This window comes from Elephantulus edwardii, unplaced genomic scaffold, assembly GCF_000299155.1.
Source record: "Elephantulus edwardii isolate Elephantulus edwardi_28Jun2011 unplaced genomic scaffold, EleEdw1.0 scaffold00170, whole genome shotgun sequence".
NCBI lineage: Eukaryota > Metazoa > Chordata > Mammalia > Macroscelidea > Macroscelididae > Elephantulus > Elephantulus edwardii.
In genome coordinates this window covers 6,416,222-6,441,141 of record NW_006399920.1, presented here as the reverse complement: position 1 = coordinate 6,441,141, position 24,920 = coordinate 6,416,222, and the positions used below count along the sequence as shown (strand labels likewise).

The 24,920-nt window shown below is 37.0% G+C and overlaps 1 protein-coding gene across 3 annotated transcripts in view; it reads left to right on the top strand.

Moving 5' to 3' along the window:
- The window catches only part of ANK3 (ankyrin 3, node of Ranvier (ankyrin G)), a 662,526-nt gene that overhangs the window by 576,955 nt on the left and 60,651 nt on the right, over positions 1–24,920 (top strand). For all 3 annotated transcript variants that reach the window (XM_006895588.1, XM_006895587.1, XM_006895589.1), the window contains 3 exons: positions 2,934–3,040; positions 8,625–8,849; positions 11,706–11,860. In XM_006895588.1, the coding sequence (XP_006895650.1) occupies positions 2,934–3,040; positions 8,625–8,849; positions 11,706–11,860 (487 nt within the window). The remainder of the gene's footprint in view (positions 1–2,933; positions 3,041–8,624; positions 8,850–11,705; positions 11,861–24,920) is intronic.

The following is a 24,920-nucleotide window of genomic DNA, read 5'->3' as shown; positions in this document are numbered from 1 at the left end:
CTCTCTCTCTCTAACACTCTCCTGTTGCTTTCTGTTTTATCAGTTGCATCTTCTTCCTGTCTCCTGGAGCTTGCTTCCACTGCCCACATTATCTTCCATTGTCATTACCCTGCAGACTCCCTTGAATTTCTGTTTTTCATTATGCTCGTGGGGATTTGGACCTCTTTTCTCACACTGATTCTTTGCTTTCTTATGTTTCTCTCTTACCTTCTCTTTTTAGAATTTTCTCCTCATTTCTAGGAATTTTCCCTGGGAAATCCCAATGCTTAAGTCAGACTTCCCAATGGTCTGCTTGAAATTTTTTTCCACATTGCCATCTGTTTTCTGGGGCAACTGAAAAGAAAGAAGACTGAAGTCTGAACATTGAGTACATACTTACACCTATTTTTCAGTACTGAGTCTTTAACTTCAGCCCTGATACGATGTGTCAGTTCTCCTGCCAGATCTGGGAGAAGGAAGGAGAAGCATTATTTGTCTATTTGTCTAGTAATAATCAATTGAAAGCATTACAGGAGCCAAATAAGTTTTAAGCATATTTTTCAACTGCTTTTCTTTTAGTGATGTATTTTACTCTTATTCCCTTTGAGTATCTATTTTTAAAAAACAAAACAAAAACTAATTCTCATTTTACATAGGTTGAAGTAGAGAGCAGATTTTTAGCAGAACAAAATTAAGATTCGGGTTTTTTTTTTTTTTGCATTGATGGGATAGTAATTTATCATATTGTGATCAATGCCAGTCATTCTCTCTTCAAATATAGCTTCCACTTCGTTTTCTTTATACTTCTGGGAGTCAAATTATAAGTATATGTATGTATGTATACTTTTCATTTTACTCCACATGTCTTATGCAATTTATTTCTCTCTTTTTTTAAGCTATATTTTATTTTGTCTATTTCCATTGTTCTATTGTGGGTACTATCCGTTTTCTCTGGTGCTTTGGCCAATACTGGCCCTGCATTTAAAAATGAAACTGATGCTCATTTACTTGTTTATGGGTATTCTAGTATTTTCTTGAATTTTCTATCTTTAAACCAATTTACTCTTATTTCTCTCCATTTTCTTAAATCTACTAATCATAGTTATTGTGAGGTTACTGTTCATTTACTTAATGTCTAGATAAACTGGAGTTAATTTATAAATACTTGAGTATTTTTTATTTGTTTTTCCTGGTTTTGCTCATGTAATCTGACTATGGCTGGCAGTTTTTTAATTGAATACTTGACATACTGTCTTAAGAAGTCGTAGATACATCCAATAGTGATATATCCTTCCAGAGGGGTTTCTCTTTCCTCTGCTAGGCACATAGACTGCTGGTTGATTATTTTAATCTAATCAAAGTTTTGTCAGTCCTCTGGTTCACCCCTGACTCTCTAGTGTTACTTGTTATCCTTGTCATTTGTGTCCTTTCACCTCTTAAAATTCCCAAATGAAATCTCTGTCTTTTGAAACCTAACAAACAACAAAGTTCTGCTCTGCTTTTCAAAGAATTCTAGCTTCCTATTGTGCACAGCCCTAGAATTTAGCAAATGTTCTTGATGGAAAACTGTAGATTGCTTGAGGCCACTCAGATTTGTGCCAATATCTTCTGGTTTCTCTTTTCCCAGGAGTGCACTTGTAGAAACCAAATTCTGACTGTTCTGGTAATTAACAAAATGTTCACCATTTTAAAATATCTATAAAGTCTACTCACTTCTTCAAGATTGTCCCCTCTTCAGCATTAACTCCTCTCCTTCTTGATGCCCTAGCTGCTGTCTGTGACATTTAGAGATGCTTTTTCTATTTTATTCTCTTATTTTTGGTTTACTACTAACTACACTGTCCCAGTTGGAAACAGGAAGTCACCAAGACTGAATTATTGTGAGATTTGTGAAAGAATTATATAGTTATAGGCCTTGTTTAGAGGTATGTTGAAATATTTAAAATCATGGTTCACGATGGCTCATAAGATAGTCCTTTTTCTTTGTAAATTACCCATGGAGATTTCTTTTTTAAAATGGACATGGTACATGATAAAATTTGACTTTGCTGTTTTAACTTTTTGTATTCAAATTTCAATGCAAGCTTTTAAGGAGAAGAATTTGAAAAGTATATATTTTGAATATTAGGTTCTTTGGACTTTAAGAGAAATACAGGCAAACAGGATACTGCTTGATGTCCATATAGAGACTGTGAGATAGGACGTTATGCTTTGGACGTTGTGTGAACACCATGCTTGAAGTCTCAAAAGAGCCTCCCTTCTGCTCACCCTTGTTCCCACTGCTGCTGCTCCCAGAGCAGCTGGCGGAGATGACATCTATCGAGAAGAAAGGGACTGAGAAAGGAGTGGAGTGAGAGTGAGTGAGTAGGGATGGAGCGAGTGCACCCAGGCTCTCGCTGTTCCACCTGGCTGAGTGGCAGGAGCAACCTGGGGTGCCCACCAGACAAAGCCAGGGGGGGTCCATGCCACATCTGTGAGCTCCACCTTACCTGCTTCTAACTACCTAAGGCCTGGGGTGACTAGAGTCTGAATGTGGGGGTCTTTAAAACTATTGTTGCAGTTGTTTGCTATGTGCCATTGAGCCAGGGACTCAGAGCTGACCCTGCAGCACATTTTTAGAGTCTGTAAATTGTGCAAGAGGAGCTTGCTCATCTTTAGCAGAGAAGGTGGTGCATTTGAACCAGGTTCCTTTGGGTTAGCAGTGCAACTCCTTACCTCTAAGACACAAGCGCATCCACTAAAACTGTTAGGGGTAAATAATGGACATAGGTACAGTTCTTTTCTCTTCAGGAAAGAAAACAAACAAAAATTCGTAAGGGACTATTGAAGTATTAGTCATTGCCTGGACATCCACAATGGAAGCGTGGAACTTTCATAATGCGTACTTTTATAGATGTAGAGAAAACCACTGTCATGTTTGAATGGTTGATGGCCTATGCTGTTTTCTTTTTCAGCATCTAACATTCACAAGAGAATTTGATTCAGATTCTCTTAGACATTACAGCTGGGCTGCAGACACTTTGGACAATGTCAATCTTGTCTCAAGCCCTGTTCACTCTGGGTAAGTAACCATGGTGGCATTTTTCAATTAAATGACCTTTGCATTTATTATTTGTAGTTATAAATTCTTACTGCCATGCTTCACATGTGTAAAATACTGATCTTCTAAAGAACTTCATTAGTGAGTATCCGTGATGAGTATTTGTGACATATGTATAAACCACCTCCTTTTTCTAAAAAATTCTGTGTATTTCCTTATTAATAAAAGCAAAGTGTTGAAATGAAATGAATTAAATTATTGTCTATAGTGAAATCTCCTGGGTATTCTACTATTTCTAAGTCTCAAGTTTTCCTTTTCCATTAAAAAAGTTAAACATATATTTGCTTCTCTTAATTTTACATTACTATTAAAATAAATTTTTGTTTCTAGGGGTTTATTGTTTTATCATTATATTACTTTTTTACTCAATGTTGCACATTTCCTTCCTTCCCTTTCCTCCCTCTCCCCAGTCCACCTTGCAGTGCACCCCTGGTTCCCGATTGTTGTCAGACATGTAATGTCAGACATATCACTCATATTTTCCTTTCAAACAGTGCTTCTTCTCATCTGTTCTAATGCAGTGTTCATTATGTATCAACTCTTTTCCCATCCTATCCCCAACCTCCCCGATAATAATGTTATACAGTAGTTGACCTTTTGTGACTGAGATATTTCACTTAGAATAATGTCCTCTTCATGCTCCCCCATGTTGTATAATGTTGTGTGAATTCATGTTTTTTTTTAGTGCTGCATAATTTTCCATTGTGTGTAGGTACCATAGGTTTTTCTTAGGATCTTATTTTAATAGTAATGTAAATATTAATATTTAAGTATTTCCATTAATTTACTTTACTATTTGATGGCTTTGGTGCTTTGCTTCTAATAATAAGAGAATCATATTTAAATGTTATGTTACATAAGCAGTAAGCACTGATATCTTTTATTTTCAAGTTATTTGTTCCTCTATAGTATTAAAAAGAAAAAACAAACTTGAAACAGTTGTGGTATGAATATATGTTCAACCTTCTTGAAATTAACTGTATGAAATAACAGTTAGGAAAAAAACAAGGAGGGGAAAGAAAGAGATGCACTTAAAAAAGGAGATATATATATATATATATAGAGAGAGAGAGTGCTATATTAGAAACCATATCAAACAGATATTTTCAGCTAAGTTAATTTAACAATATATTTTATTTTCAATATATTTTAGGTATTGAATTCTTCTCCACTAGATAATTTAATTTTTGTATATCTGATATAAAAATAACAGCAATAATCTATTAAAATTAGGAAAAGTCTGAAAATACAGTCTTTGAAATCTGGGCTATAAATTAATTGTGACCCAGAAGAAGAACAGATTAAGTTGGATATAAATGAATAATAATTAACATTTATAATTTGTCTTATAGCTTATAAAATGTTTTCTGCTGCTTCTAATAAAAAGAAATTATAATAGCTAACATACACCTATTGCTTTCTGTTTAACTGGCAAACACTAAAACTTTGATATGTATTTTAAAAATTTTTCTTTGAACCACTGAATACTATTAGATATTACATGTTATGTGAGACTCAGAGGAGAGTTAAAGTATCTTTACAGAGTTGGGCCTCTGACACACATTTTAAAAACAAATAAAATATAATTCAGATGGAGATAATTTACTCTCTGCATGTGAAAGAAAAGTATTAGAGTTTAATAAATTGAGACATTGAAGAGCTATAGAATGATAAAATCAGAAATTAACTTTCTCAAACATAGTAGTTTATTGAGTAGCTCATTATACAATATTTCACATTTAGGAGAATGGTAAAATACCAACTGTCCAACAATTTTGTGCATTAAAAATGTACATTTGGCTGTAATGGTACCAAGGTGGAAGGCGATGGTAATGTGGACTGTGATCCATCAGTTTATCTGGACCACGAACCCCAGTGCTTTGACAGTTACATAATGACGTCAGGTGGTGGTTATTTAATGATGTAGTCATTTTCCATTTGTGATGTGACGTGGCATCCACCATTTTTACATTATGCTAATTTTTGCCTAATGACCTGGTCTTTTGGCCACATTACCATGTCCATAAGTAAAGAGTGAATGTATAAGAATATATACATTATTTCCACATTCCTTTGAACATTATTGGCAACAGTAGACATGTGCAGCAAAGCACAATTAATAGCAGCCAATGTGGGCTTATTTGAAAAGAAAATTACAGACTTGACATACATTTGGCAACATTTCGTGAAAGCCAGGTCTGTGGAGTAGTGTTTATAGCTACAAGTAGGCAAATATATTTCTGGGTTGTGCTACAAATGCCAAATGCCTTGGTTTCATTTTTCTGATAGTTTTTATTTTTTTTTCCTTTGCTGATCATTGACATTTTCTGTTGCTTGCTTCTAATTTTCTCACATTAATTTTTCCCATTTGCTTTCTAAATTATTTTGCAGCTATTCTTCTCCACTTCCTCAGTATGATTCAAGGTGATAACTGTGTCCTTTATGTGAACCATCCTTTTTGTATTTATAATTTATGTGCATTTCTCCCTGCCTAGATGTGTCAATGTCTGTAGTGTGTCAGCATTTGTTACCCTGGTGTTCCCACAATTAGAAACATTTATGTATTAGCTGTAGGATCATTTGTAGGTTCCATGCTGTAGTTTAAGCATATTAATTTATAAGTTTACCTAAACGACACCTTTAGTTTATTTCTGTAAGTTATGATGCATGACATTTTATTTTGTACAATGTGTAGAGAAATGTTTGGAAAACATTATGTAAACAATATAATCCTTGTATTTCCTTGCATTCTTGAATAATAGGACCTCCACATCCTGCTTGACATATATAAACATCAACCTTTCCCCAGTCTGTTGACACTGCTAAACAATAATAGTTGTTAAAGAGCACCAACAATGCACTGGGTGCTCTGAGGAGCACAGAGAAGAAATTCTTTCAATTAATTTTTAAATCATCTAAGCTGTACTATAGGGAGCTCTAGTAGCCTGACAGGTAAGGAGTTGTGTTGCCAGCCTGAGGGCAGACAGTTTGAATCTATCAGCTGCTTGGAAGGGGAAAGATGGAAAGTTTCCTATGCAATTTACGGCCTTGAAAAGCTGCTGCAGCATCAGCTTTAAGTCGGTTAAAACTCAAGACAGTGAATGGCAGCAGCTACCATATGGTTGCTTTCTTTTGGTTCTGATACATATGTTTTTAAGCCTGAATGTTTTTATACTGCTACTGATAACCCTCTTATACTCCCTTCAGACTGCACACAAGCACTTACTTTTTCCTATTAGCAATTTCTTGTGACCTCAGCAGTTTCCAAGCTCAGATTTCACTCACTGATTTATCTAAGAAGCATTTATTGCATGCTCAGTGTGTAGGGGTATTGCAGTGTGAGCAGGAAGCAAGACAGACCTTCTCGGAATGACTCTCCATGTTGCTGAGAGTCATCTCTTGGATGGACCAACACTTCCCTCTCCATGGAAGTGCTTCAGTGTTTATCTGTACCAATACTGAATATTCAAACCCACAATGTATCTGCATTGTTTTTAAAATATTTTGTAACTAATATCCCAGTCGTGAATTCATTTTAGTTAATAAATGCAGGAAAGTTTTAAAGTTTCTTCATTATATTTCCTCATTGCTTGTTGGAATCAAGGCAATTAATTCTGTAAACATAGATGTATACATACATGTATATGCACACATGGCTAAGCAAATGTAGGCATCTCAGAGCAATCCCAAGTGACCCCACTATCATCTGACATTGGAAATTATCCATTTGGAGAGTTGTACAAGGAAAGTTTAACTGCCTTTGTTTCCTTTTTGGTTTTTTAAAAGGAAGTCTGTCCTCTGTTACCTTTAGTACCACAGTGGTCCCAGCCTCTTGGCAATGTCTGTGTGGAAATTACACTGTTTACTAAAAGGCGGTGCCTCTTTAGGGGTTCAAATCCACTAGTGGTTTAATGGGAGAAAGATGGGCAGTTTCCACTCATGTGATTTCCGGCCTTGAAAACCCACTGGAGGGTCAGCTATGAGTTGGTTCCAACTCTGTGGCATTGAGTTTGAGGTTGTTTTGTTTTGTTTTTAGTAATCAAATACATAAATTAATCCTAAGTAAATTGAATAAACTAAAAATGAACAAAAGATTGTAGAAGTGTCTACCTTGGTTTTGGGCAGATTCATTTTAAAAACCAGATTGGCTGAAACATTTCCCCATCCTTTTGCTTGTCTCTATGGGAGCCAGAGCAATTTGCCTGATGGACGAGTCCGTCTACTCAGGTAGAAACACTTTATCCTTCAGGAAAGGGTTGCCAGCTGGGTTTTCATGGAAGGTCTTAAAAATCTATTTATAAACTATAAGCACAGTTTTTAGATTAGTAAATAACTGGGCATTTTGATGGATGGGACTATTTCTCCAAGAATGTTTTGGGTATCCAAATACTTTTTTAGCCCTTACTATTTGGTAGTATTGAGTAATACACATATTTCAAATATAATTGGAATACAGGGATAAGCATTAAAGTTCTCTTGTTCTGCCTTGCCCTCTCTCACGTGTTGGGCCATTGATACCTGTTCACCAGTGTACTTTGTAACTCTCTGATGACAGTAATAAGACATATGACACAGAGGAACTTTCCCAGAAGCACATGATTGAAATAAAAATTCTGGAATGCTGTTTTCCAGATACGATAGGTTTTTACCAGTTTATATCTTTGTAGATATTTTTTCTTGTCAGCACTCAAATACATGCTGGTTTCAGAATTACATAATTTAAAGAAACTGGCTAAAAATGTCTAAGATACCATTATCTATATTGCTGTACAGATTATTCAAATATAGCTTATCTAAAATAATATGTTAGTCTGAATTTATTCCAAAAAGGTTATGTTCTTTTCCATCAAAATGACCTTAGCAAAACTAGTCACATCATCCTGTGCTTTTAGGCTTATGTTCTGTCTTGTGATAGTAAAAGTTAGTGCTGGTAAAATAGGCGTTCATTTTCTAAGTTGTACTTGTTAAGACATGCTCTATAGTAAGTATCATTTCATTTTACTTGTAAAGGAAAGAGATTACCTAGTCACCAGACAGCAAAAACCACTTATAATTAAAATGACCCTTGGATATGCCTTAAACTACTCCGAAAGCGCCCATACCCTGCAGGGTTTTATTTAAAAACAAAAACAAAAACAAAACCAAAAAAACCCAACCAAACAAACCACACAACAGCCTTACATTATCAGTTTTAATCTTGACATTGAAACATTCACTATTCTGTCAATTTGACCAAGTGATAAAGTGGCTGACTTCTTTAGAGGACACGTTAAACCAAAAATAAGTTGTAATGCTTCAGCTTTTGCGTAGGGGACCAAATAAATGCCCGTTCGATATGATTCCACTATATTTATTCCCAGTTTATCTTTTAGGAGAGGAAATTGAAAATAATTTCAAAGAGAGGACTTGTCACTTTAACTTTTAAAAAATTGAGAGGAAATGTCACTACAGTGAATGTCACTTTAAATTTTTAACCTTTACTTTCAAAGCCTACTGTGAGGATGGTCTCTTCTCTCTTTAATTGACATCTCATCTTCTTCTTCAGGTTTCTGGTTAGCTTCATGGTGGACGCACGAGGCGGCTCCATGAGAGGAAGCCGGCACCATGGGATGAGAATCATCATCCCACCACGCAAGTGCACAGCCCCCACCCGCATCACCTGCCGTTTGGTAAAGAGACATAAACTGGCCAACCCACCCCCCATGGTGGAAGGAGAGGGATTAGCCAGTAGGCTGGTAGAGATGGGCCCTGCAGGGGCACAATTTTTAGGGTAAGTTGATCTGTCAGTTTTACTCTTGGCCCTCATATTACACTTTTGATTTGCTTTACCCTTATTAACTTAAGTATTTAACTATTGAAACTACTGAGCTGGACCATTTTGATTGAGTACAGCTTTTATGTAGTGTGAAAAGTCACAAAACTGTGTAATTCTGTGAAAGCTATTAGGCTGATACATCCTTAACTCGGTGCTGGTCAAAGCTTTACTAACCAAGAAGCATGTTCTCTGCTCAGTATGTGCACGGAGCCCTAATGGCCTCCCGAGAAGTCAAGGCACCTACCTTTCTTAGGGGAAAAATACAGATGCTGGAATTTTATCACCACAGTAGGTAAATAATTCCTCTGGGTCATGTCTTCTTAAAGAGAACATTTTTGGGAAATAATCTATTATGGTAGGATGTTTTAAAAAAACAAAGGAAACATCAATTAAATTCATTTTCTGAGGTGGCACTTGGGTGCAAATCAGGCAGGCTCTGTCGTGACTGACAGTTTGCTCACAATTTCCCCTTCTCGTTTCTCTTCCTGCTGCATGGATGTTATTCAGTAAACTGCATCTTCCTACCAATCCTCCCCCTGTAAATGAGGGTGAGAGCTTGGTTAGCCGAATCCTGCAGCTTGGGCCTCAAGGAACAAAATTTATTGGGTAGGATCTTTATAGAAAAGATACAGAATGTCTACAATTATTTTTTTAATTTTTCATTTCCAATTTTTTCTGTCACACCCATGGTCTTATTCTTGTCTTTAATTTTTTTTTCTTTTTCAGTTTTTTAATGCTTTCAGTTGATGTGTGTCACTGAAAGGAAAGAAAATAAAATCCTAGTGGCTTGATTTAATGTAGCACTGCTACCTATCTTGTGCTTTTCAAGCATGTGAAGTTCACGGCAAGCATTCTGCTTTCATAACTTTGTGCTTTTGTAAATTTTTTTTTAATTTGAAATGTTTCAACTGCATATATTTTTTAAGACAGCGCAATAGTCTTAGCTTTAACCCATAGAAAGGGAAGATATTTTCAGGCTTTGAATCAACATTTATTACCAACAATGTGTACACATATACAGATAAAGGTGCATAGATATGTCTGCATAAGGAATTAATTTTGAAAATAAGTACCTATGAGCACTATGCCATTGTAACTGACTTCAAGAGAGAGAAAAAAAAATCATTGCTAAATAAAGTGATTTTAAAAAATGTTGTGTACAAGATACAGAAAACTAAACTAGAAGGCAGCTAGAACATTCTATGAATTGATCGAATTGTTTTGTTTTGTTTTTTTAAAGCTGAAATGTGTTGGTATTTGTTGTTTGTTTGCTCGTCTGTTTGACTGATGGTGTTGCCTTGGCAGTTTGCATGAAGGAACCTGTTATGAAAAGTTATGCTTGGCTTTCACCTTGGTCAAAGACCCTTGTTCATATCTTCTCTCCAGTATTGTTGAATGTCATACACAAAGCCACATTCCTGAAATATTTACAGAGACAGTATCTGATGCATTAACCTGCAAAGATTGTATCTTGTTCTAAAAAAAAATATTTAATGTCCAATAAAATATAGTTAAAAGCTGTGGTAACTATCTTATTAACTCTCAATATTAATAGCCTTAGTTCCTTTTCTTTCTGCCTACCAAAGAATAAAGGCATTCTAAAGACTCTTTTTAAATGCTCTTAATTTGGATCATAATTATTTTTACAAAAGTAAAATGATCATCCTCCTAATTAAAAGTAAATACTATTGGAATAAATATTTTTATGTAAACATGCCTCCAGAAACTCTATGGACTTTGATAAATGTTGATAGTTGTAGAGGGGCTTCAGGCCTTTTGTTCATAGGGTTGCTACGAGTTGTGCTCAACTCGAAGGCAATTAACAGCAACTCCCTCTTGATGCTCTTCCTGAATTAAGCCTATCTTCTCTTTGCCATATTTACATGAACACTTAGGCTGTAAAGTGAGGTTATATACAACCTCTGTAGGAGAGTAATGATACTGTCTGCTTAAATGTCGTAAAAGAAAGCTGCACAATCCTACGACATAAACTGTGTGTGATTGTGGTCTGCTTAATTCCATTCATCTTTTTTAGCATTTAATCCTAACTTAAGATGGAATCAATTCTTTTCCCGTGGCTTGATTGGCTCTCTACAATTTGCAGCCATTCTTTCACATCTCCTTGCAAAAGGACACTGTCAAAAAGTAATATGTCACCACATAGTGCTTTCCAACCAATGAGCACTTCTTCAGGAAGTTGGAATATTCTACGAGGTTGTACTAGAGCCAGGAAATTCAGCTGCCTGTTCCCATTTCACAAATTGGAAATCACAGAAACTGTCTGCACGTAAAAATCATGGAAACTGTTTAGAGAGTAGATTAATACATTGATTGTTTTCTTGCTGAGAAGGGAAAAATATAGCAATAATCCTTAAAAATGGGACAATTGTAAAGAATTTTTGAAGAAATGACTGTGTCCTTTTATAAAGCATTAGCATTTAGTATAATAACCCTATCATTTTTAAAAATGGACCAACTTTGATCTCATGGTCTATTCTAAGTAACTTTTAATTATTTGATTAAGATTTTCTGCTTATTATGCACTAAATATTTTTTCCCATCAAATCCAATGCCTAGCATATAGTAGGCCCTTAAGAACGGTTTGCGAATGAATGACCAACGGCATGTTATCAGGCTTCCAATATATTATTATTATTATTTAATTAGCAAATGATTCTGCAGCTTTGAAATCATTCCCAACCTTAGTGGCACCTCTTCTTTTCAAATGAATACTGTTAATGAAACATTTGTTAATTATGCTGTATTAATATATTTAATTAGATACAAAAACAAGGTGGATTTTTTTTCCAGCCCTGTAATAGTGGAAATCCCTCACTTTGGGTCAATGAGAGGAAAAGAGCGAGAACTCATTGTTCTTCGAAGTGAAAATGGTGAAACGTGGAAGGAGCACCAATTTGACAGTAAAAATGAAGACTTGACCGAATTACTTAACGGAATGGATGAAGGTAAGGAGAATGATGACTTGTTTTTGCCTGTGTCCATGGGCAGAGTCAAGGGACTGACTGAGATTAAGTGAAAGTCTGAATTTTACAATGTTTAAATTTTTATTCCATTATTATTATTATTAAAATGTACAGATATTTTGTATTTCCATTCATTTATTGTTGTACTTTTCTCCCAGCCCAACCTCCCCTCGAGTTCATTCTTCTCTTTGAAAAGTAAAAGAAAAATTCTTTCATTGTTATACAATCCCTCCCCTCAAGTCTACTCCACTATGCAGCTTTCGTTCTGGACTCATGTCATGACAATAATACATAATCATACATACCTTTTAAACAGTTCTCTCTCTCATCTGTTTAAATGCAATATACATAATTTATCCCATGTTTCTCAGTCTCCCCCTGCCCCCAACCCCTATGGCAGTCTGTTTCATAATAGTGGCACCATGCAGCATTTGCCCTTTTGTGACTGTGATCTTTTACTCAGAATTATGTTCTCCAGGGTCACCCATTTTGAGTAATATTGAATGAGTTCCTTGTTTTTCAATGCAGCATAGTATCCCATTTGTGTGAATATACCACAGCTGGTCTGTCCATTCATTTGTTGATATTTAAAGTTTAAACTGGCCCTTGGTCACTCAGCATTGCTTGTTTTCTGTATCTAAGGAATGGGATTCCATTTCATCTAATAATTTCCCCCCCCTTTACATAATTATTATAGAAGTGCTCAGGTAACTCTTTCAGACATTAGTAATGTCCAGTTGGGTTTCTAAATCACCAGTGAATAAAGAAGGGTGATAGCAATGGGAGGTGTGAAAAGCATGCAGACAAAGCATATTTTAAAGAATAGTAAATTCATGTTTTGTTTTTTGAATGATTATTTCAGAATAATTTATCTGCTGTTTTCTCCCAGATCATTTCAGTGTCCCTCATGAAATTTTTCTTAGTCATTATAAATTTAAAAAAAACCAAAACTTTAGGTCAATTATTGGAACCTGCAGTGTTTTTGTTTTCTTATTACTAGACATGCTAAGACCTGCATGTTACTCTTTCATATTGAACTTCTTCCAGCCGTCTGTACCTGAGAACCATTCTGGAGTTTTGTTTTTAAGCAGGCTTTAAGAATGAAATAGATAAGCTTTGAGAGCAACTGCTTAAATCAGAATTTTCCTTAAAGGGTTGTGTGTGTGTGTGTGCGTGCGTGAGAGAGAGAGAGCGCGCGCATAAAATAATGCTGATGGAAAGAAAAAATAGAGCTGATCTTCACTTTTATCTCACTTCTTAGTTACTACAGTTTTACTGGGTAAATAATTTGCATAGCTATGCTGTCTAATACAGTTGTTACTACTTACATATGTCTCTTGAGCATATCAGTGTTGCTAGTGCCGCTAGTCAATGTGGAAGCTACAGAATAATAGCATTAATATCACACAAAATTAAAATTTTGGTGTAGTTAAAAAGTGGTTTCAGCCAGTTAAAATAGACAAGGAACTGCGAGATACTCAAACCAGATTCAGAAGAAGATATAGGAAGAGGAATATAATTTCTAATATCAGATGGTTCCTGGCTAAAAGAATACCAGAAACATATTTATCTATATTTTATTTACATTGCAAATGCAATTGTGTGAATTACAACAAATTCTTGATAACAGCGCAAGGACTGGGAATTCTAGAACACTTATTTGTGTGCAGGTAGAACCTACACATAGATGAAGAGGCAGTCAAACTCAACAGGGAGAGGCTGCATGGTTTAAAATCAGTAAAGGTGTGTGTCAGGGTTACATAATCTCACTATATTTATCCAGTCTGTATGCTGCCCAAGTAATATAAGGTGGATTATATTAATAAAGAGGCAGCTTTAGGATTGGAAGAAGACTCGTTAAGAACCTGCCATATACAGTTGGCACCACCTTGCTTGCTGAAATAAAGCACTTGAAGCACTTTAGTGATATAAAGACTATGCCCCTTCAGTATGGATTGCACTTTAACGTATAGAAAACAAAAATCCTCACAACTGCACCAATATGCAACATCATGATTAAGGGGGAAAAAATACTGAAGTTATCAGGGATTTTATTTTACTTGGATCCACAATCAATGTTCATAGAAGCAGCAGTCAAGAAATAAAAGGATATATACTGCTTTGGGCAAACCTGTATCTTCAAGGGTTGTAAATCAGAAATGTCACTTTGAGGAGTAAGCTATGGCTGATCCAAGCAATGGTATTTCCAGTTGCTTCATATGCATGTGTAAAAGATGAACAGTGAATAAGACCAAAGAATTGGCATCTTTAAATTTTGGTGTTGATGAAGAATATTGAATATATTGTGACTTTGCAGAAGAACAAGCAAATCTGTTTTGGAAGAACTCCTTAGAAGCAAGGATGTTAAGAGTTAGTTTGATATTCTTTGGGAATGTTATCAGGAGAGACCAGTCCTTGGAGAAAGACATGATGCTTGGTAAAGTAGAGCATAAGTGAAGAAGAGGGAAGACCCTTTAGGACATGGGTCAATACAGTGGCTACAATTAGGCCTCAAATATATTAACGACTGTGAGAATGGAGTGGTGTCGAGTTTCTCACTGTTGTACCTGGGGTTTCTGGGAGTCGAAACCAGTCTGGTGCCACCAAATAACAACAGTGCAACCAAAGAAGTTAATTTTCTTTGTAATTAATTTCAGATAGGCTCATAGGGCCTATGGCTATCTGTGGAAAGTACAGGTCTATAGATATTAATAAGTTAAAAAGACTACACTTATGACCATATGTAGGTTTGGCATATATATATATATAATTATTTTCTTTTCCCCCCAGTTATTATAAATGTATCTTTTTTTACAGCATATTCTTTCCATTTCGTTTTCTCCCATCCATTCATTGTTGCATATTTTTCTCCCTGCTCACCCCTGCCCCCAAGTTTGTTTTTTCTCTTTGAAAAAACAAAAAATTCTTTTATTGTTATACAATCCCCACCCCTGCAAGTCCACGATCCACTTTACTATGCATTTCTTTTTCTGTAATCTTGTCATGAAAAGCAGATAATATTTCTGTACTCATATTACTATATGCTGTAAATACATCCTTATATACATGGTAGGGCAAATGGGGACAAAGCTACGTATATGTCTTATTCATAACCAAAATAGAATGAGTGGTTGGTCCTAGCCTCTTAGGACCACAGTCTCTGGGGACATCAAGTCATTTGGCATACAAATGACCACAGAGTGCACAAAGACAATGTTCTAAATCCTAATTCGGCGAGTAGTGACTAGTGTCTTAAGAATAGCTGTCTAAGGTGCAGCCGGTTGTGCGCCCTCACTCCCCAGTTCCAGAACATAGAAGAGGGATTAAAAGCAAGGACACATAGTCATATTTAGTCCAAACTATTAATGGGCCACAGAATGACAACCTTTATGATTGTGAAACTAAAAGAAATAAATGGTGCCTGGCACCCACTGCCCACCATTGTTAGAGGAATCACTGTAGAAAGTTATGGACAAAGTGGGCAGAAATGTAGAACAAATCTAAAAAAACCATGAAAAGGGCCAGGCCTACTGGTCTGATAGATTGGCAGAACCCTTAGTTTCCATTCAAGCTGGAACAGAACTTAACTCTATGGTTCATCTTTCGGCCAACAATCGACAGGCTTATTAAGTGAATAGTTACACCAGGGTAGTACTCCCACCTTAGAACACTAGCAAAGAATATCAAAAGGGCAACATTTGCTCAGAAACAACACACAGAAGAAGGCAGCAGGATGGGGTGGGATAGGAGGATCTCAGGCAAGATCCAGGAAGGGTGCAGTTACACTCTGTTTATTGTAATTAATGTTTCATAAGGTATGGATGAATGAGTTGAAGATCAATTTGCTCTGTAAACTTTCAACTCTCTCTCCCTCTCTCACACACATACACACTATCAAGTAAGTAAATGATCAAAAAGAAAACTACAGTTCTAGCAAGAACTGGGTTTTCAATTTTTAGTACATATTATGGGAGCTTTGGTGACATACTCCGTAATTGATTGTGCTGTTTATTCAGTGGTTCAACCCTTCTGGGGTTCAAGTCTACCAGCAGCTCAGAGGGTAAAAGATGGGCAGTCTCCTCCAGTTACAATTTTCAGCCTTGGGGACCTGAAGGAAGGTTGCTATAAGTCAGAACTGTTGAAACAACTTTGAGTATGAGTTTTGATCAGACTGAAGTAAAGTTTTAAAACAGTTATAAGCATTTTATTTCTAGAATATTTCCTTGATTTTAGGTTGACATGTCTTCATTTTGCTTTTAATATATTATTTTCAAATGTAGATCATTTTTGTTGTTGTTATGTACTGTCAAGTCACCTGCGACTCATAGTGATCCCATGTACAACAGCTTTGAAACATGCCCTGTCCTGAGCTAGTCTCACTGACTCCAACACACCAACCCCTGTTGCCCTAGTTACTGTGTTAATCCATCTCATCCGGGGTCTTCCTCTCCTGCTCTGTCCCTTCCATCCTTCCAGCCATGATGTCCTTCTGCAAGAACTGGTCCCTCCTGGCTACATGCCCAAACTATGTGAGACAAAGCTTCAAAATCTGTGCCTCCAAGGAGAAACTTTGTTTCACCCTCTCTTTGTTCTCTTGGCGTCCATTGTATGTTCAACACTTTTCTCCAGCACAGGAACTCAAAAGCATCGATTCTTTTGTCAACTTTAGTCATTGTCCAGCTCTTTGATGCATAGCAAGTAATTTCAAAGACCATGGACTGGATCAGGCACACCTTAGTCCCTAGACTGACAATGTCATTGATAATTAGTTTACATAAATGATCCCTCAAACACTGCTATGCGGAAGCTATCTACCAGATCTTTAAGAGAAGCAGTGATGTACTGCAACAAGATAAAGTTAAACAATCCAATTGAAAAATGGGCACAGGATTTGAACAGACACTTCAAGAAAGAAGACATTCAGATGGCTAAAAAGCACATGAAGAAATGTTCAAAATCCCTAGCTCTAAGAGAGATACAAATCAAAACAACTATGAGATATCATCTCACCCCAGACAGAATAGCAAAATTTAACAGAACAGCAAGCAACAAATGCTGGCGAGGTTGTGGAGAAACTGGAACCCTTATTCACTGTTGGTGGAAGTGTAAAATGGTGCAATCACTGTGGAAGTCAGTGTGGCACTTTCTCAAAAAGTTGCAAATAGAGATACCATTTGACCCAGAAATTCCACTACTGGGAATATACCCCAAAGAGACCATAACCATCATCCAAGCAGATATATGCACATCCATGTTTATCGCGGCTTCGTTCACAATAGCAAGGAGTTGGAAACAAACTAAGTGCCCATCAACAAATGAATGGGTAGAGAAGCTGTGGTATATTCACACAATGGAATACTACGCTGTATTGAAAAACAAGGAACTCATGCAATATTATTCGAAATTGGTGACCCTGGAGGACCTTATGCTGAGTGAAAGATCTCAATCACAAAAGGACAAATACTGCATAGTGCCATTGTTGTAAAATAGGACTGACATCAGGGTTGGAGGGAACTGAGAAAGATGGGTTCAATAATGTATACTGCATTGAAACAGATGAGGGAGAGAACTGTTTAATAGGGAGATGTGATTAGATATTGTTGTCATGGCAGGAGTCCAGAATGAATGCTGCACAGTGGGGTGGAGTTTGGGGGAGGGATTGTATAACAATGAAAAAATTTTTCTTTTACTTTTCAAAGAGAAGAGCGAATTGGGAGGGAAGGGTGGGCAGGGAGAAAAAGTACAACAGTGAATGAATGGAAATCCTCAGTCTCTGTAAACTTTCATTAAAATTAATAATAAAAAAAGTGAAAAAAAAGTAGTGATATAACTCTCAGATCTAGATTTGACATGTTATCTTGGAAATTGTGTGCTGTCAAATTAGAACCAACCCATAGGGGTTTTCATAGGCAATAAATCGCATGAGAGGAGATTACCTGTCCTTGCCTGGAGCAGCTGGTGGATTTGAACTGTGTGCCTTTGGGATTGCAGCACAGCTTCTTACCACTAGGCCACAAAGATTAGGTATGACTTCTTTGGTACGATTTGAAAGACTAGTTAAACTATGGTGGCATCGTCCATAAGAAGTTGCACTGCTAACGCAAAGGTGGTGCCTTCTGTAAGAGAAAGTGGGCAAACCTCTAGGAAAACTGACAACCTCTGAAATCCTGCTGGAGGGCCAGCTCTGAGTTGGTTCCAACTCGGTGGCAAGGAGTTTTTATTTGTCTTTTTCACGTTAAACCCTGGCTCTGTTTTTTGAAAATTCAAATTAAATAGAAACACTTTCAGATTTTAAAAATCACGCACTAGGAAATACTGAAATAAAATTTTCAGGACATGGTGATTTTCTTCATATATTAAATTTAAAAATTGGGAAAATAAAAGAACCACTATACATATGTTATAACTGTAGCTTGGAGGGGTTTTTTTACACCAAATTTAAGCCCATTTAACCATCAGCCTGCTATCCCCAGAATTGATCCATTTGGGCTTTGGTGGTTGTTGTTTTTCTCCCCAAAAAGAGAAGTTAAAGATAACCTATATTAATAGCAAAACCCTCACGAAAAGTCTTTTTTCTTCCTTGAGAGTCTAGCCAGTCCTAATTCTAATGGGAGGATAATATAAACTCAGTTCAGAATGTATCCTATTTATTTTCTATTTCTTATCTCAATGCTGCAGCCCTCCCGTGGCCTGCTCTATCTATATCTGTCTATTAACAAGTTAAAGTAATGCATGAAAGAAACCAATGACTGTGTCACTCAAGATATCTTCAAATAAAAAAGGAAAAAGTTACCATTACTGTATTTGCCCTATTAATCCACCAATTTAGTAGTTATCTATCATCTGTGCCAACTGATTCTTGATAATATCTGTCATATTATAGTCTTTTTTTTTCTTACTCCCTCTTTGCCGTAAATGAATGTTTTTGCTTTCTTTTATAACTAGTCCAGTTGCATGCTCTTCTTTGGAAAGTTTAAAACTCAAGTACAAAAAATTCCTTTTAGCTAGTATTCTGTCACTATTTTTTTTTTACTAAACAACACGTAAGATCAGTTTGTGTTTCTGTATCTTGAGAAGTGACAGTGCCTTTCCATGTGGACAAATTTAACAAATTACTAACTTGGCAAATTGCCCTAAGAAGTTGCTGGAATGTTGAACAACTGTATGCTTTTCTCTAATTTTGTTCACATTACTGTATTTTGCAAACCGTGATCTGCAGGGTTATGTCTTCATCAAATGAGTAACATTTTTAAAATTGCATAGAACACCATCTGATCTAGTGGAAGCCCTCGTTATAATTAATGTGGAGACACTAGTCCCATTACCACCATGTAGTCGGGGAAATAGTAATGGATTGATACTTGTAAATTTTGAACTTCGGATCCCAAATCTACTTGTCTTTATGTTATACTCCTTTCCTTCTGCAGCTTGTTAAGTAAAACATTTTATGTACAAAAGTGCTTTGGGCAGAATAAAAAATACCATACAAATGTCAGCTGCAATTTAAATTTTCCTTATGACTTAAAAGTTTATTTCATGTAATCAGGAAAATTATAATTGCTCAATACCGTAAAATCAAAAGTTATATCCATTACTAGTAAGTCCAGAGACAAAAGTATTTCTTTTTATGCTAATGAAGCAGGTGCCTTAGCAAAGCTCTGTTGAAGAAAGAAACTAGAATGACAGGACATTTGTTCTTACTGTGAAGAATCTGCTGCTACCAGTAAAGTATCATGTGGCAGGAATGATTCTTCCTTTGGCAGCAGGCATAGATCTTGTTCTAACACTTGTCACTTCAGTTTTCCTAAGAAGAGAAAAAAGACATGGCAAAATAGAAAACAAACGTTTCTCTCTCCTCCTCCAAAACACTATTTTAAAATACATCACACTGAATCCACTTTGTATGCTTAATTAAAACCTTACTTGAGCTAAACATAAAAATCAACTTACAAAGTTTAAAGAAATATATTTAAAGTTATGATTCCAAAGTCAGAACTCAAGGGATGTTTTGCAGTTTGCAATTATGGGAGACGGGGGAACACTTAACTAGTAGAAGAGACTTTTCTCTTTAAGAGGCTCATAAGCCAGAAATTAGAGACCTTGAGGAGTGTCCTCACATTGTATTGTCAAGTACAGTAGCCCCGAACAACATGTGACTATGCAGAACTTGAAACTGACTTAAAATCGTTTGAAATATGCTACCCATATAAAATATACTAATGTTTGAAGCTTTAATAAAAATAACCAACTCACCTCATTAATAATTTTACATAGACTTCATGATTAAATGGTAATATTTTAGTTAAGTTCATTGAAACATTAAAATCAGTCTCACTTGTTTTTCATCTTCTTACATGACTAATAAAAAGTTTAAAATGTGAAAGGTAGAACGCATTATGTTTACACTAGGTAGTACTTCTCTGGGCAATGTGTCGATCATTTACATATCTCTAACATTTAAAGTAAAAAAAATATAACCATAATAATTGCTATCCAAGCAGTAGGGCTTAGATATACAGAGGGCTCTTATAATATATGAATTATAATAAAATTTTTACTTCTCAGTAGCTGTAGTAGGGGAAAAGATTTTATGGAAGTTCTCTAAACTTTATAATTCTAGGTAAGTATATTCTCACTTATCATCAGTGCTTAACTTTCAGAAGAAAAGATAGGGTTTTTAAGTTGATGAATTTTGGATCAGAAAATGACACTGTTTTCTTGTAAACTGAAACAGAAAAGCAAGACTTATACTTGTTATGTAATAGACTGTAACTATCCCTTAATGTAGTATCTTACTAGATCAGTAATACTTGAGAAACAGGTTCTTAGTTAGCAGTTACCACTATGGTCTATTTGGATTTCATTTGCTTGTTACTAGTTTTTCAACCACGAGGCAAATATTAATCTCTAAGGGTCAGAGGCCTGCAAAAGGAACTCTAAAGGTAGGAGGAGCCAAGTGCTACAGAGTGCAATATGCTGTGCACAGCACCATCTGTTGGGAAAATCTAGCAATAGTTTTGAAGTATTCTGAAAGAGAAAATATAAATAGGTTTTTACCAAAACAAGATTGTAGTTTGGATGCAATTAAAAAAGAAATAAATAAAAAGTCCTACTGGAAAGTATTCATTAACTCATAGGTAAGTACTAATGTATTCTCAGTCCCATTTCCAGGCAAGTAGAATTTTAAATCAATCAAATGATGAAATGATGAACATCACATTACAAAAAGACTCATAGCGACCCTGTGAACGAAAGACCTGAACATTTGTATAATTTACATCGTTTCTCTAAGTTCATATGGTTTCCAGCCAGAGGCAAGCTATTTCAGAAGTGGATGCCACTCCTGCTTTCAAGCTTGTTTTAATTGAGGAGCTCCACCAAACACTGTCCACCACGGGTAACCATTAAAACATTTGACACATCAGTGTCACAGTATTTAGCATCACAGCCACCATGGTTACCTCTGTAGAGCAAATGGACAAATCAGTGCTATACCACTTAGAAGAATGTTTGACCAAACGTCTTTTCCAATTGGAGGCCAAATACAATCAACTCTCACTCAATGGCGAGTAATCATTCCACCCTAATCCTCATCAGAACTAGAAAACAAACCTCTGTAAAAATCAGCTGCTCCAGATGACTTTCCAATCTGGATTCCAGCCCCAAACTGGTGACTAAATGCTTTTTTAGATGTTGTTGTTCAATACTGTTGAGTTGAGCACAGCTCATAGCGACCCTAGTGTTGTAATACGCTATCAAATCAGAACTGACTCATAGCTGATCCTCCAGTGAGTTTTCAGAGGCTGTAAACTGCATGGAAGGAGAATGCCCATTCTTCTCCCTTGAAGCAGCTGGTGGATTTAAATTGTCTGCCTTTGGATTGGCAACACAATGCCTTACCCAGTAGGCCAGCAGAGCTCCCCATTAATTAATTAAGCCAAGTTTTATAGGTGTCTTGTGTGTATGGAGTTGCTAGCCATGTCTTTATGGGACTTAAAAACACTCATTTCCAATGAGTCCATTCCAGTACACAGCCACCATATCTTGGTTTTTCAAGGCTAGATATCTGTGGCATCAGGATTGGTGGAAGATCTGTTAACAATCTGTGTTATGCACAACCCTGCTTGCTGAAACTGAGGAGGACCTGATGCACTTGCTGCAGAGGGTCAAGGACTGCAGCCTTCTGTATGGATTGAGGCTCAATGTCAAGAAGACAAAGATTCTCACCACTAGACCAATTGGCAGCGTCAGGATGAATGGTGAAGAGATTGAGATTGTTCACAGCTTCAGCTTGCTTGGCTCCATGGTCAACACTCTTGGCACCAGCAGTCAGGAAATCAAAAAACATATTGCGATGGGAAAGTCTTCTGTTAATGACCTCTCTAAAGTACTCAAGAGCAACGGTGTCTCTCTGGAGACTAAGGTGTGCCTGATACAGGCCATGGTCTTTGCAATCACTTGTTATGCATCAGAGAGTTGGACAATGACTAGGGAGGACAGAAGGAGAATTGATGCCTTTGAGCTGTGGTGCTGGAGAAGAGTATTGAATGTACCATGGACTGCTAGGCAAACAAACATATTCATCCTGGAGAGGGTTAAACCAAGCTACTCCTTGGAGGCAAGGATTCTGGGGCTTCGTCTGACATACTTTGGGCATGTTGCAAGGATGGACAGGTCCTTGGAGAGGGACATCATGCTTGTGAGGGTGGAGGGATGGCGCAAGAGGGGAAGACCCTCGATGAGATGGGTTGATTCAGTGACTGGGGTAATCAGGATGGGTGTGTCAGAAGCAGTGCGATTGGCACAGGATAGAGCAGGGTTTAGGGCTATTGTACATAGGGTCACTATGAGTCACAAACGACTCAACGGCACATAACAACAACAGCAACAAGACATCTGTACAGAAGGAGACTACCCATCTTTCTCCCTCAGAATGCTTTAAGTTAGCAGCCCAGTATTCAATGCACTATACCACCAAGACTCCTTATGGAACCTTTTTCATTGCTATCAAGTTGCAGCTGAGTCATTGCTGACCCTCGATTGTGTTTCTAAATATGTAAATTGCTAAGGAAATTATTGCACATTTTTCTCCCTTGAAGAAGCCCATAGAATTCATATCACCAGAGAGGAGCAGCCTTTGGGTTGGCAAGAAAACTCCTTATGAGCTGTGCCAGTTGTTGTCGGATGCCAGTGTATCAACTGTGACTCACAGCGACCCTGAGAAAAGATCTGAGCCTTCCCCTGTCCTGCACCACACTCATGATCTCTGATATGCCCTAGGCCATTGCTGTAGGCACTGTGTCAGTCCATCTTGTTGACGGTGCCTAGCGTGTTTAAACTAGTGATACCAGACACCTACTCCACAGCCAAAGGGAGGACTTTGCCCCCTAAGGACAGTGATGAGGTCTAAGAGACTGGGCTCCAGCCTCCCTTAACTTCAGGGGCTGTTGACTGAGGTCCCTGGGAGTTAAGTGTACTTTATATCCTTTTAATCACATGCTAGGCATTTTTGCTTTTGACTATAAACTGTTATATATGATCCTAAGTAGCAAACAGAATAAATTGTTTGTGTGTGTGATTCTTTTTGTCTGAATGCAGTAACAGTTTAAACAAAGGGCTGAGGAAAGGGATATCATGAGATTATTGGCCTAAAAGCAATGTCTTTATTTGCACTCATCAAAGAGTAAACAAGTGTAGAATAAAAATTTTCTGAGGGGGGAAAAAAACCAAGAAGCAAATGCAGTGGGGAAAAAGGCTTTAATATATGTGTAAATTTTCTAGCATTGCCATAATTACCACAAACTGGGTGGCTTGGACTTTCTCCTGCCATTCAAGAGAATTGTTGTTGTTGTTGCTCTGTGTTGTCGAGTCCCTGTGACTCATAGCAACCCTATATATAATAGCCCCAAACCCTGCTCTATCCTGTGCCAACCTCACTGTCTCCAACACACCCACCCCAATTACCCCAGTCACTAAATCAATTCACCTCATGGAGGGTCTTCCTCTCCTACGCTGGCCCTCCACCCTCCCAAGCATGACATCCTTCTCCAAGGACTGTTCCCTCCCTTGCAACATGTCCAAAGTATGTCAGATGAAGCTTCAGAATATTTGCCTCCAAGGAGCAGCCTAGTTTAACCCTCTCTAGGATGAAGAATCCCAAAACCAAGGCACTCACAGAGCTTCAATCCCTAAAAAGTCTTGGATAGAATTATTCGTTGCCTCTTCTAGTTGCTAGTGGTTGTTGCTATTCCTTGCCTTGTGACAGCTCACTTCATTCAATGTCTATGTTTACGTGGCCTTCTATTCTCTGTCTGCATCTCCTCTGTGCAACTCCTACAAGGACTCTCAATAAATTTACTGTCCACCTTGATTATCAAGGATTATCTCATCTCAGGATCTATAATTCAGATACAGATGCAAAGAACCTTTCTCAACATAAGGCCGCATTCACAAATTCTGGCAATCAGGAGGACATGGCCATGTCTTTTAGGGAGCCACCTATTACGGTCTACGGTAATGGACTAAATGAGATCTCTCTGGTGAAGTCATCCACAGTACCTGGCCTACTGTTTTGGGGAATATCTTGGATTTTCCACTCATCCATGCAGCACTGTAAAGTGACAAGGACTGGTTCTTGGTGACAGCAGTTACGTGCAGGGCATATAACAAATCTTCATCAGAGTGTCACTTCATCATAATGTGTTCAATAAATGGAGACATAAATACAGCAAAGGTGCCCCACTTTTGAAGACATATTTCTTCAGTTGAGTGATGCACACCCAAAATATAAATGAATGTCATGTAGGAAAAAACATCTTTCTGAAGAGAAACTACAACCAAGTCAAGAAGCTATGGAAGTTCTGGGATAAGTTATAGTCACAAAGGGGTCAAACATAAACATAGAAAGTAAATTTTTTTAAAACTCACATTTCTCAACGTTTTTATAACACTTGATAAATGGTTAGAAATTCAGATTTTTAATGACCTAAAACATAGGATTTTAAAAATCTTGTAGACTGAAAAAACAAGATATCTGTCACAG